Source organism: Lathyrus oleraceus, chromosome 1 (assembly GCF_024323335.1).
Source record: "Lathyrus oleraceus cultivar Zhongwan6 chromosome 1, CAAS_Psat_ZW6_1.0, whole genome shotgun sequence".
Lineage (NCBI taxonomy): Eukaryota > Viridiplantae > Streptophyta > Magnoliopsida > Fabales > Fabaceae > Lathyrus > Lathyrus oleraceus.
Window position 1 is genome coordinate 441,699,244 of NC_066579.1, and position 14,484 is coordinate 441,713,727.

The 14,484-nt window shown below is 36.5% G+C and overlaps 2 protein-coding genes and 1 non-coding gene across 4 annotated transcripts; 2 read left to right on the forward strand and 1 right to left on the reverse strand.

The window, feature by feature from the left end:
* Nucleotides 1-2,200: 2,200 nt before the first annotated feature.
* TRNAY-GUA (transfer RNA tyrosine (anticodon GUA)) lies at nucleotides 2,201-2,291 on the reverse strand. Its single transcript is given in 2 exon segments — nucleotides 2,201-2,236; nucleotides 2,255-2,291. It is a non-coding gene; the product is annotated as a tRNA-Tyr (tRNA).
* Nucleotides 2,292-2,411: 120 nt separating this feature from the next.
* LOC127081524 (putative disease resistance protein At3g14460) lies at nucleotides 2,412-7,903 on the forward strand. Of its 2 annotated transcripts, none has more exons than XM_051021781.1 (3): nucleotides 2,412-6,937; nucleotides 7,417-7,483; nucleotides 7,621-7,903. In XM_051021781.1, the coding sequence occupies exon 1, from the start codon at nucleotides 3,133-3,135 to the stop codon at nucleotides 6,826-6,828; it is 3,696 nt and encodes a 1,231-aa protein (XP_050877738.1). In that variant the 5' UTR covers nucleotides 2,412-3,132; the 3' UTR covers nucleotides 6,829-6,937; nucleotides 7,417-7,483; nucleotides 7,621-7,903. The 2 variants fall into 2 exon arrangements, with proteins under 2 accessions (XP_050877738.1, XP_050877732.1); XM_051021775.1 differs by having other exon boundaries at nucleotides 7,698-7,903.
* Nucleotides 7,904-13,481: 5,578 nt separating this feature from the next.
* On the forward strand, nucleotides 13,482-14,258 carry LOC127115206 (uncharacterized). Its single transcript, XM_051046804.1, has 2 exons — nucleotides 13,482-13,598; nucleotides 13,671-14,258. Exons 1-2 carry the CDS (start codon nucleotides 13,482-13,484, stop codon nucleotides 14,256-14,258), a joined length of 705 nt encoding a protein of 234 aa, XP_050902761.1.
* Nucleotides 14,259-14,484: the final 226 nt, after the last annotated feature.

The window sequence follows — 14,484 nt, forward strand, 5'->3', positions numbered from 1 at the left end:
ACACGAATCTGAATCACCCAACTATTCCAGTTCTTACCATCAAACACTGGAAGCTTGGTGCTCAGATTGTTTCCGTTCATCTTCAACCTTGTGCAATACACTCTGATCTCACCTAAACATAGGGTTTCCTAATCCCGCATAATCAAGATATGTGATTCTGAACATAAATTCAACACGAATTCTCTGAACATAAATCAACCATACAACGCCTCACTGTTTCACTCGTGTTTCCCTGTGAATCTGAACCAGACTCTGATGCCAATAGTTGATGCACAAGATAATAAAGATGAACAATAAACAAGAGAGAAAATAAGGAATAATAACAAACTTCCACTACTCTTGAAATAGTTACACAATGCACACACACACACAACAAAAGGAATAAATGTACATTTTATTCACACCACTCACTTGCTTAAATACATGTGAGATTTTAGGAGAAATACTAAAATACCTTCTAACAAACTTTGTCAACAAATTTCTGAAAATATAAATTAATTCTAACACAAATGACATCAATAAGTAAAGTATTTAAAATTATTATTCATTTATTATTAATTTTTTAAAATTTGTAAGATGATTCATATAAAAAAAACTCAAATTCACCAAAATAAAATATAATAGATATAAGTCTTTAATAAATTCACATTTAGAAAAAAAGAAAACCCTTCCCCTACACGCTATAGTCCTCCATTAAATATCAAACTAGTGTAATAGAATAATATGTGAAGAATAATTATGTGACACATAAACCTCTTCTTCTAATGTACCATCCAGAAATGCATATTTCACATCTAAATGCATCATAGGCCAATTCCTGTTAGCAGTTACCGCAATCACCAGTATGATTGTTTCATGTCTTGCTACAGGCGTAAACACTTCAGAGTAATCTAACCTAAGTTTCCGTAGAAAACCTCTCACAACTAACCTTACTCTGTGTTTGTCAATTGATCCATCTGACCTTAGCTTCACCTTATAAACCCATCTTATGTCGATGTCTTTCTTGTTCTTTGGAAGTCCTGTCAGCTTCCAAGTTTTGTTTCTCTCTATGGCATCAAGTTCTTCTTTCATGGCTTTCACCCAAATGTTTTTCTTGAGAGCTTCTTCCATACTCACGGCTTCAGAGTCTGTTAACATGGCACTGTGAATAACTTCCCCTTCTGAATCTACTTCAGTATCTTGCAGCATGTCAAACTATGCAAACCTTCTCGGAATTAGCTATTCTTCACTGATGCATCACCGCACTAGTGTGTCCCACACAACCTTCGCAGTCGTTGAATTAGCTATTTTCTTAAACACGTTCACATCCACACACTGGTAGATGTAGAACAACACCTTTAGATCCTTCTTCCTCAGATCACACTAAGCATTTCTCTACACATCCGTTGCATTTTCTAGAAGTGCACCCTGAACGTAACCGTCGTTGATGAGATCAAGAATATCTTCAACTCCAAACAACACACGAATCTGAATCACCCAACTATTCCAGTTCTTACCATCGAACACTGGAAGCTTGGTGCTTAGATTGTTTAAGTTCATCTTCAACCTTGTGCAATACACTCAAATCTCACCTAAACATAGTGTTTCCTAATCCCGCATAATCAAGATATGTGATTCTGAACATAAATTCAACACGAATTCTCCGAACATAAATCAATCACACAACGCCTCACCGTTTCACCCGTGTTTCCCTGTGAATCTGAACCAGACTCTGATGCCAATAGTTGATGCACAAGATAATAAAGATGAACAATAAACAAGAGAGAAAATAAGGAATAATAACAAACTTCCATTACTCTTGAAATTGTTACACAATGCACACACACAACAAAATGAATAAATGTCCATTTTATTCACACCACTCACTTGCTTAAATACAAGTGAGATTTTATGAGAAATACTAAAATACCTTCTAACAAACTTTATTAACAAATTTCTAAAAATATAAATTAATTCTAACACAAATGACATCAATCAGTAAAGTATTTAAAATTATTATTCATTTATTGTTAATTTTTAAAATTTTGTAAGATGATTCATATAAAAAAACTCAAATTCACCAAAATAAAATAAAATAGAGATAAGTCTTTAATAAATTCACATTTAAAAAAAAAGAAAACCCTTCCGCTACACGCTCTATTGCTCCATTAAATATCAAACCAGTGTAATAGATTCAAAATAATATTTAATATAAAAAGACTCCGACCTACCGGATTCGAACCAGTGACCTAAGGATTTCAGATTGGTACTCCAACTACAGTCCTCCGCTCTACCAACTGAACTAAGGTCGGATGCTTGAATGATTTCTTGTTTAATTTTTAATATACAAATAATCGTTATTGAAGGTTTATGGTAAGTTAATAAGAGTAATATCATTCGACCCTTAAAAATTAGTTATCATATCTCCCTCTCTTATTTTAAACTCTGGTTTTGTTTATGGTTCATGGTATCTATTATGAAATCGATGAAGATGAGTTGATGGAAGGTTATCCATTCTTCCCTATTTACTTACTCTTTCAACAACTCTATTTTCATTTTGTTTTCAATTTATGGAATTCTTCTCGGTATTTTTCTTCCTTGAAATGCATCTCACCATGTTAGGTTTTTTTTATTCTTTTAAGTGGATCGTGACTGTCCAAACACGGTTACTTCAACCATGTTGTTGTAATCCTGATTCTGGAGAAGTCACACACAGTTTAAGATTAATTTCTTAGCTCATACTGCCCCTATTTGAGTTACAATAGTGAGACAAATAGTCAATGGCTGCCAATAGCAGGCTATCCCATTACGCGAAGAGCCTTAGCGGTGCAGAACACTATAGCGGCCTCTCGAGAATATTAAACATATTTAAATCCTTATTTGTTCACAGGGCTTTAGAATGAGAGTCATATTGCGACATTTGTCGACATTGTTGTAATTTATCTTTCACTAACCTCATTATTATACTACATAAAATATTGTATGATTTCACAATACGGCACTTCTCTCGTAGACTTTGTTCACAATATGTGTCAACCAAGAGTCACAATATTATAGATTACTACACACTTTGGTAAAGCAACACTATTGCATCTACAAATCAATCTCTAACTTCCTCTCTTCCTGTCCAATCTAATCTTCTTCATTGTATCCATGGCGGTGGTTGCTGTTGGCGAAGCATTTCTTTCTGCTTTCATTGAAGTCGTCCTCGACAGACTTGCCTCTCCTGAAGTTGTTGACTTGATCCGTGGAAAGAAAATTGATGTCAATTTGGTTCAACGGTTGAAGAATACTCTTTACGCCGTTGAAGCGGTGCTTAACGATGCTGAACAGAAGCAGATTCCTGACTCTGCTGTTAACAACTGGCTTGATGATCTCAAAGATGCTCTCTATGTTGCTGATGACATTCTCGACCACATCTCTACCAAAGCTGCTCTTTCCAAGAACAACAAGCAGGTGACTACTGTTAACTACTTCTCTCGCCTTTTCAACTTTGAAGAAAGGGATATGGTTCATAAGTTGGAACATATAGTTGCTAGACTTGAATCCATTCTCAAACTTAAACATATTATTGGTCTTCAACACATTGCAACTCACCACTCATCCTGGAGAACTCCATCAACCTCTTTACAAGACAGATCTATCCTATTTGGTAGGGATCATGACAAACAGGCCATACTCAAATTACTCTTGAATCATCATAACACTGCTGTCATCCCCATTGTTGGCATGGGTGGCCTTGGAAAAACAACTTTAGCCCAATTTGTGTACAACCACGACAGCATAAAGCAAGAGTTTGATGTTCAAGCATGGGTTTGTGTTTCTGATGATTTTGATGTTTTGAAGGTTACAAAGCTCATCGCGGAGGAAGTGGGAAGTGCTTGTAACACAAATAACTTGAATATCCTTCATCGAGATTTGAAGGAAAAGCTGACCGGAAAGAGGTTCTTAATTGTTTTGGATGATGTCTGGACCGAGGATGACGACTCTTGGAATTCTCTTTTAAAGCCTCTTCAATATGGAACTATGGGAAGTAAAATTCTTGTTACTACCCGTATTGAAAAAGTTGCTTCTATGGTCCAAACTATTCAACCTTACTCTCTTCACCAATTGTCTGAGGAAGATTGTTGGTCCGTGTTTGCAAACAATGCTTGCCTTTCTCCAGATCAGAATAGGGATCTCCAAAAAATTGGCAAAGAGATTGTTAGAAAATGTAAGGGATTACCTTTAGCAGCACAGTCACTTGGCCGCTTGTTGCGAGAAAAACGTGACATCAGGGATTGGAATAGTATACTGAATAATAATATTTGGGAGAATAAGAGTAAGATCATTCCGGCATTGAGAATTAGTTATCATTATCTCCCTCCCTATTTAAAACGTTGCTTTGTATATTGTTCATTGTTTCCCAAGGATCATCAATTTGATAAAAATGAACTAATCTTGTTGTGGATGGCGGAGGATCTTTTACATACTTCAGAACATAACAAGACTTTAGAAGAAGTTGGTTATGGGTATTTTAATGACTTAGCTTCCAAATCATTTTTTCAACATTCTCGTAATGAGTATTTTGTAATGCATGATCTTGTGCATGATTTGGCAACATGGCTTGGTGGAAAATTCTATTTTAGAACAGAAGTACTTGGGAAAGATACGAAGATTGGTACCAAGACTCGTCATTTGTCATTTTCCAAGTTCAGTGATCCAATTTCAACAAACTTTGATATTTTCGACAGATTAAAATGCCTAAGAACAATCTTGCCAATCTATTCATTGCATGATCCATTCAACAATGAAAAAGCGCCATGCTTCAATTTGTCAAATTTGAAGTACTTGAGAGTTTGGAAATTTGGCAACTTTGAAGGTATTGTTAATGCATTTCTTAATTCAATTGATGAACTAATCCATTTGCGTTATTTGGATCTCTCTTCCACGTCTATAAAGATGTTACCTGAGTCATTATGTAACCTGTATAATCTACAAACATTAAAGTTGTGCAATTGTTACGGTCTAACAAGGCTTCCTAATGACATGCAAAATCTTGTAAATTTGCGCCATCTGGAAATTTGGGGAACTAATTTAAAAGATATGCCTAGAGAAATGAGCAAATTGATTAGTTTGCAACATTTGGATTGCTTTGTCGTGGGAACGCAGGAAGAGAAAGGGATCAAGGAATTGGGAACACTTTTGAATCTTCACGGATCACTTTGCATTAGGAAGTTAGAGAACGTGACCAGTGGCTTTGAAGCATCACAGGCAAAGATAATGGATAAAAAGTACCTTGATAAATTATCGTTTGTATGGTCTGAAGATGCAAAGAACCATTTTACAAGTTCACAAAGTGAGATGGATATACTTGGAAAGTTACAACCTTCCAAGAACTTGAAAAGGCTAGATATTGATGGATACAGGGGCACACTATTTCCAGAATGGGTTGGACATCCTTCCTACCAAAATTTGACTGAGGTATCTCTGTCTGGTTGTTTGAATTGTTGTATCCTTCCATCACTTGGACAATTATTCTCTCTCAAGGTCTTGACAATCAGGGAAATGAATATGCTGGAGACTATTGGATCTGAATATGACGATACCTTTTCAGGAACATATTTTCCTTCCCTTGAACGTCTGAAGTTTGTTGGTATGTCATGTTGGAAAGCGTGGCATCATCCTCATGAGTCAAATGCTTATTTTCCAGTTTTGAAGTATATTGCGATTAATGATTGTCCCAGATTACATGGGGATTTGCCATCTTACCTTCCTGTTTTGGAAACAATTGATATTAGAGGATGCAACCAGCTTGTTTCTTCTCTCCCAAGGGCTCCTGCCATATGCAAGTTATACATATTTGAAAGCAATAAAGTAGCCTTGAATGAGCTACCCCTTTCATTGGAAGAGTTATATGTTGGAGGAAGAGAGGTGACAGAGTCTGTCTTTGAAGCCATTGCCATCACCCCATCAATTTCTCTTAAAAAATTAGTCATCAATGATTGTTCTTCCGCGATATCGTTTCCAAGAGATTGTTTACCCTCATCCTTAGAGAGTTTGTCCATCACAAATTTTAGTAATCTAAATTTCCCAAAGCAAAATCACGGCCATGAGTCACTTAAGTTTCTTCACATAGATAGGAGTTGTGATTCTCTCATATCCCTCCCACTGGATACCCTTCCCAACCTCCATCATCTGCTAATCTGCCACTGTGAAAACATAGAATGTCTTTCTGTTTCAAAGGTTCTTCAAAATCTCATTAATATCGAAATTAGTGACTGCCCCAAATTTGTATCATTCCCAAGAGAAGGACTGTCTGCACCCAACTTGAAATCATTGTATGTCTACAAATGTGTCAATTTAAAATCATTGCCTTGTACTCTTCTCCCAAAGTTAGAAAGTGTGTGTGTATATGATTGTCCAAAATTCGAGACATTTTCTGAAGGGGGTATGCCGCCTAGCTTGAGAACAATTTGGATTGGGAATTGCGAAAAATTACTGATGAGCTCATCTCTAGCTTCAATGGACATGCTTACCCATCTTTCCATTGATGGTCCATGTGATGGTGTCGAGTACTTTCCGAAGAAGGGTTATGCATTGCTGCCTCCCTCCCTTACCTACCTGCAGATATCTAACTGTTCAAGTTTGCACACGTTGGATTGCACGGGGCTTCTCCACCTCACTTCCCTGCAAACATTAAGAATTTTATTCTGCCCCAAGCTGGAGAATATAGTGGGAGAAAGGCTGCCTGCTTCTCTAACAGAACTTTATATCTCTGCATGTCCTTTGCTGAAAGAACAGTGCCGCGTGAAATACCCGCAAATTTCCCACATCCCCGGCATTGGAGTTGATGAAAACTGGATTTAGTAAGCTTGAAGTTGGTTTGCAGTTTGTTGTACATGGTCAAATGGACGCTTCCATCAATTAAACTACATCAGTTGAACTACAAAGCAAACTATTTATTTCACATTTTCAGGTTATGATTATTCAAGCACGAATCTCTATATTTTTGGAACAATAAATATGGTTGTTGTTAAGAGTCTCAGATCGAATAATATATGATTTGAACATGTCTCATAAGTGGGGGCAATCCTCATCCTATAAATCGGTTTTGTACAGTTGAGTTAGGCCCAATAACATTTCTTAATATGGTATCAGAGTATTGTTTAAGATCCGATGAATCATCTGCTATCAAGTTTTCGCTATCGGGCCACCCACCATTTATTTTCACGCCCCAGATGTCCACTCTTGGACGTGAATGAGTGCGTTAAGAGTCTCACATCGGACAATATATGGCTTGAACATGTTCTTATAAGTGGGGGCAATCCTCACCTTACAAGTCGGTTATGTAGGATTTAGTTAGACCAAACTACATTTCTTAATAGTTGTCTAATAGTATGACTGGGAAGTTGTCTAGTCTTTAAAATATCATTTTCTTTTGCCTTACAAATGCAGACATCCCATGTTGATGTTGATTATGCATGGAATATGAATCAATCATGGCTTTGGTTTGTACAATCAAGTAAGTTCTTAAACTTTCGTTCTAATGTAATATATAATATGTATGTGTCACACTTCATTGTGAAGATGATGCTTTCAATTAATTGATTATTTACATCTTATTTTGTACATTTTGATTTCAATATTCTTTTTCTGTAGTGATAAAACATTTCTAGAAAAGAAGCTGGCATCAAAAGTTCAAACTTGACTAAAATGGTGTACATCTTCAATTGCAGGATCCATTACGGTTAATGATGACAGAGATGATGACAATATAGATAATGCACATGCCAATGTAACTACTATGCCAAAACAGAAATAACTAACTCTAAGTTAGTTATCTTCAAATTAGTTAGTTAGTTACACATTCCTTAATATATAAGGAACACATTGTTCATGTAATAGTTTGAGATTGATTAATATATTTTTCCTTCTTTCTTCATTATTGAATGCTTGCTATTTTTTCTTTCTTCTTCTTCAAGGCATAGTCAAAGCTTGTTCTTTCCATGACATGACTTGGATAGCTTGCATCTTCACATGGTATCATCGACCTGTGAATATATCCTTCCGCTGTGATTGAAGCTCATCAATCTCCCTCTTTGATTCTTCATTTGAATCGATTCCCTTACTTCATTCGTGTTTTTCATCATGTCGTCTTCAAGCTCCTCAAACAGCAGCGACAGTGATGGACCTGGTTCACATGCCAATCACAAAGGTTATCAAACCGATACTCTTAACACTTACTTCATGCATCCTAATTAGAATCCAGCCTTAATACTTGTTACTCCTATTCTTTCTAGCAATAATTACCATTCTTGGTCGCGCTCCATGACTATGGCGCTGAGATCTAAGAACAAGCTCCATTTCATCAATGGTAAAGAAATAAACAATATGTATTTCTTTTGATATCTTAGTAAGTAATACATGAAAGGTATTTATAGAATACAAGGACAAATCAATAATCCTAATTTTGGCCTGAGAATCAAAACAATTATTCTCCCTTTAAATGCTAATTCTAAATATGGTAGAAGACAACTAATTACTAATTCTTAATAGCTAATTACTAATTATTATTTACAATGAATATTATGTTGAGCTGTATAATACTGAATCTGTTGATTCTGTACTTATCTCTCTAATAACTTCCAACACTCCCCCTCAAGTTGGCATGAATATATCATTCATTGCAAGCTTGCTCACCATATCATCAAATTGTCTCTTTGGAAGACTCTTTGTGAGAACATCTGCCACTTGACTTGTGGTAGGTACATAGGCCATACAAATTTCACCACTGTCAATTTTTTCTTTAATGAAGTGCTTGTCCACTTCAACATGTTTCGTTCTGTCGTGTAGGACAGGATTATGGGCAATGGAAATAGCTGCCTTATTATCACAGTAGACTTTAATTGGTGTTGGGCTAGAGACCTTTAATTCCTCCATGAATTTTTTAATCCATAATACTTCACAAAAACCATGGGCCACGGAGCGGAATTCAGCCTCTGCACTGCTCCTAGCTATGACATTTTGTTTTTTACTTCTCCATGTAACTAAGTTTCCACCTACAAAAGTACAATAGCCTGAAGTAGACCTCCTGTCATTTATATTACCTGCCCAATCAGCATCTGTGTAAGCTTCCACTTGTATATGCCCGCTGTTTTTGAACATCAATCCCTTCCCTGGAGTTCCTTTTAAATATCTCAATATTCTGAAAATAGCTTCAAAATGAGTAGGTCCTGGTGCATGCATAAATTGACTTATCACACTTACTGCAAAGGCTATATCAGGCCTTGTATGAGACAAATAAATTAGTCTACCGGCCAGTCGTTGGTAGCGTTCCCTATTTACCACTTCATCTTTAGATGTTGCCTTCAGTTTTATATTGGGATCCATTGGTGTTTCTGCTGCTTTACATCCTGTCATCCCTGTTTCTGTGAGTAAATCAAGTATATATTTGCGTTGGTTGAGAAAGATTCCCTCCCTAGACCTTGCGAACTCCATCCCGAGAAAATACTTTAATTTTCCAAGGTCTTTGATATCAAATTCAGCTTCAAGTCTTCTCTTTAGATCACCTATCTCGTTAACATCATCTCCTGTAATGATAATATCATCGACATACACAATTAAAATAGCAATCTTACCTTCATCTGAATGCTTAAAGAACAATGTGTGATCTGCTTGACTTTGGGTGAAACCATGTTTCTTAACAACACTTCCAAATCTTTCAAACCAGGCCCTTGGTGATTGTTTTAATCCATATAAGGACTTTTTCAATTTGCAGACTTTGTCCCGTCCAAGATTTTCTTCAAATCCAGGAGGTAAACTCATATATACTTCTTCATGTAATTCTCCATTCAAAAAATCATTTTTAACATCAAATTGATGTAGTGGCCAATTGAAATTTACTGCAAGAGAGAGAAGAATTCTGATGGAATTAATCTTAGCAACAGGGGCAAAGGTCTCTTGGTAGTCTATACCATGAGTTTGAGTAAAACCTTTTGCTACTAGCCTTGCTTTGTACCTTTCTACATTTCCATCAGCCTTGCATTTCACTGTAAAGACCCATTTACATCCAACTGCCCTTTTGTTATGAGGTAGAACAGTGATACTCCAAGTATTATTTTTTCTTAGAGCATCCATCTCTTCTTTCACTGCTAATTTCCAATTCGGATCACCTAATGCTTCTTGAATAGTTCTGGGCACAAACAAATTCGAAATCCTAGACACATATGCCTTGTGAGTGTGTGATAACTTGTCATATGACAAGTAATTAGACATGGGGTGTTTAGTGCATGTTCGAGTACGTTTCCTATCAGCAATTGGGATATTAAGGTCAGGATTTTTTTTTCTCAAAGCAATAGGAAGATTCATATCAGGAAAAGACAAATCCAGTAAATCATCGGAAGAGTAAGATGGATTACCAGATGAAGAACTAGAAGGAGAAGTTTCAGTAGGACCTTCACTTGGCAAATCAGATTGGATTTTTTCCGGAGAGACAATTGGATTTGTAATACCTTTGTGAAACCTTTTTCGGACATACACTTGAAGTTGAGGATTATGATCCTCAATCAGTTTTTCTCCCCCTGTTTCAGACATTATATTATCCGACAATTCAAGATTAAGCATTTTGGGTTCTGGATGATTTGTAGTCACAATATCATCCAGTGCAGGTAAAGTTTCCCAAAAATTATCTTCATTATCAACACAATGATTCTCCCCCTGAAGAGAATTTTTATTAAAAAAAGGTTGATTTTTAACAAAATTGACATCCATACTTTCAAAAAATTTCTTTGTTATTGGGTTAAAACATTTGTAGCCCTTTTTAATTGAAGCGTAGCCAAGAAAAACACATTTTTCAGCTTTAGGATCCAATTTGGAACAGAAAATATTTGGGATGTAGACATAACAAACACAACCAAAAACTTTAAGGGGAAGATCCGCAATGATGCGAGATGTGGGAAAATAATTTTGTAAAACTTGCACAGGAGTCTCATATTTTAAAACACGGGATGGCATTCTATTGATGAGGTAACAAGCAGTTAATAAGGCATTTCCCCAAAGATATTTAGGTACATTCATAGAAAACATAATAGCTCTAGTAACTTCAAGGAGATGTCTATTTTTTCTTTCAGCAATACCGTTTTGTTGTGGAGTATCACGACAAGTGGATTGATGAATTATCCCCTTAGCTACTAAGAATGTACTTAGATATTTGTTGAAATATTCAGTGCCATTGTCAGACCTTAGAATGCCAATCTTAGTTTGAAATTGGTTTTCAATCATTTGAAAAAATCTTTAAACCTTTGTTCTACTTCAGATTTTTTTTCTAAGAGATAAACCCAACACACACGTGTATGGTCATCAATAAATGTCACAAACCATTTTTTTCGAGACATGGTTTTAATTTTTGAAGGACCCCAAACATCACTATGGATTAAATGAAAAGGTTATGAAGCAGAATACACTTTTGAAGTAAAAGATACGCGATGATCTTTAGCTAAGTGACAAGCTTCACAATGAAATTGAGAGGAATTTATTTCTTTGGAAAATTTTGGAAATAAATACTTAAGATAAGGGAAACTAGGATGGCCTAATCTTTTATGCCATAACATAACTTGATCTGAAACGGGAGGTAAAGTTGCACTGTTTAAACCAAAAACCATTGCATTTCCAAGAGGAGTTTCATCAAAGTAGTACAATCCATTCATCCCTCTAGCAGTTCCAATCATCTTCCCCGAGTTCTGGTCCTGAAAAACACAAGTGGAAGAACGAAAAATGACAGAACAATTAGTGTCCTTAGACAATTTATGAACAGATAGAAGATTGCAAGCAAATTTAGGAACGTGTAAAACAGATTGCAAAGTAATTTGCTCTGAAATTTTTATGCTGCCTTTGCCTGCAATACTAGAATAACTACCATCAGCAATCCTTACTTTTTCAGACCCTGAACAAGGGAAATAGGAATTGAATAAATGAGAGCAATTGGTCATATGTTCAGATGCCCCTGAATCTATTATCCAAGGGTTGGAGTGGTTTTGGACAGATAATGCCCAAGAATTCTTACCTGTTTGTGCCACAGTTCCAACAGCAACAGTAGGTGATGAATTGAACTTTAGAAGTTTAAAAAGGTGATCCATTTGCTCCTTAGTAAATGGAGACGAGTCAGCCTCATTGGTTGTAGAAGTAGGGCGGTCACCAAACCTTCCAGCCTTTCTGTTATTTGGCCTACCATGTAGTTTGAAACAGTTTTGCCGGGTGTGACGATTTTGACCACAGTAGTCGCAAACTAAATGGTTCTTGTCACCACCTCGTGGATTAGGGAAAGGTTTGCGATTGACTAAAGGAACTGCCAGTGCAGATCCTTCGACTGGTGGAGGGACAATGACAGCCTTTTTTCCAAGCATCACCTGCCTGCGACTCTCTTCGCGACGCACTTCAGCAAATACTTCACCCATTGGAGGGATAGGATTTCTGCCAAGAATTCGGCCACGAACCTCATCAAACTCAATATTTAGACCTGCAAGAAACTTGAAGACACGATGAACATCCACCATCTTCTTGTAGTGCTTGCAGTTCTCGGGTGACTTCCACTCATATACATTGAACAGATCCAAATCTTGCCAAATACGCTTGAGACAATTGAAGTATTTCGTAACAGAATCTTCAGTTTGACGAATTTCTCCAAGCTGGAGAGTTAATTCATAAATTTGGGATTGGTTGTCCAAATCAGAATACATCTGAGCGACACTTTCCCAAAGATCTTTTGCAGTAGCATAACAAAGATAGTTTGCACCTATCTCTTCAGTCATGGAATTGACTAACCATGTCATGACCATGGAATTTTCAGCATCCCAATTATCGTAGTCTGCACCTTCCTTGTCTGGTTGTTTCTTGTCTCCAGTGATGTAGCCAATTTTTCCTCTCCCCCTGAGATACAAACGGACAGACTGTGACCACCGAAAATAATTAGGACCGTTCAGTCGAATTGTTGTAATCTGAACAGGGTGGTTTTCATGGTATGTCCTGACAGATTGAGGTATTTCAGTTTTAGGTGAAGAATGTTTGGGTGAATGCTGGGACTCGGTATCAGACGAGTGATCAGACATTGTGGGATGGAAAAATGAAAAAAAAACGGAAGCAAAAGAAAAAAACCTAAGGAATTCTTCCAGCAACTGATACCATAAAGAAATAAACAATATGTATTTCTTTTGATATCTTAGTAAGTAATACATGAAAGGTATTTATAGAATACAAGGACAGATCAATAATCCTAATTCTGGCCTGAGAATCAAAACAATTATTCTCCCTTTAAATGCTAATTCTAGATATGGTAGAAGACAACTAATTACTAATTCTTAATAGCTAATTACTAATTATTATTTACAATGAATATTATGTTGAGCTGTATAATACTGAATCTGTTGATTCTGTACTTATCTCTCTAATAACTTCCAACAAATGGTTCCACGTCTCGACCCCCAGATCATGATCATAATTCAGTTGCTTGGGACAAATGTAACACCATGATCATGTCATGGATCAATAATTATGTTGAATTAGAGATTGCTCAAAGCATCTTATGGATGAACAATGCTGCTGAAATGTGGATTGAATTGAAAGATCGTTTCTACCAAGGAGATGTTTTTCGCATCTCAGATATTTAAGAAGAAATCTGCATTTTGAAACAAGGTGATGCATCTATTTCTTCTCAGTACACCAAATTGAAGATATTGTGGCAAGAATTGGATAACTTTAGACCAATTCCTGAATGTTCATGTGATTCTACATGCCTTGCCATTACCAAAATTCGTGCCTATAGAGACAACGATCAAGTTATTCGTTTTTTGAAAGGCTTAAATGATCAATACTCGTCAATTCGATCTCAAATCATGTTAATGGACCCCTTTCCTAATATCTGCAAGGTTTATTCATTGTTTGTCCAACGAGAAAGACAAGCCATTACACCTCTTGATGAATTTAAAGCGCTAGCCATCCCCAATTCCAATCAGAACCAGCATTCTCAGTTCAATCCTAACTCTAATTCTCGTGGTAGAGGCACTACTAGAGATGGTAGATCTTTTGGTGGCAGATGTCGAGGTGATCGTTTTTGCACTCATTGTGGAATGACTAATCATACTGTTGATTCTTGTTTCAAAAAGCATGGTTATCCCTCTCATTGGAAGCAAGATGAGGCAATCAACCAATATGCTAGTATGCTTGATAGGTCTGAAGAGCAATCAAGTGAGTTTTCTGAAGCAAATGCACAAGATTCTCATGCTTTGGCTTTTACTCTAGACTAGCATAAAGCTTTGTTGGCCTTACTCCTAGAATCATCACATTCATAGTCTCATAACCAATCACCTAACCTCTCAACCTAATCTAGGCTCAGGTATTATCTGCATATTTCCCAACTCATTTCAGCCTGAAACTTTCATATTGGATACTGGTGCAATCGATCATGTGTGTTATACACAAAAATATTTTCAATGCCTCGAAAGAATTAAGCCCATCACCATTAAATTACCA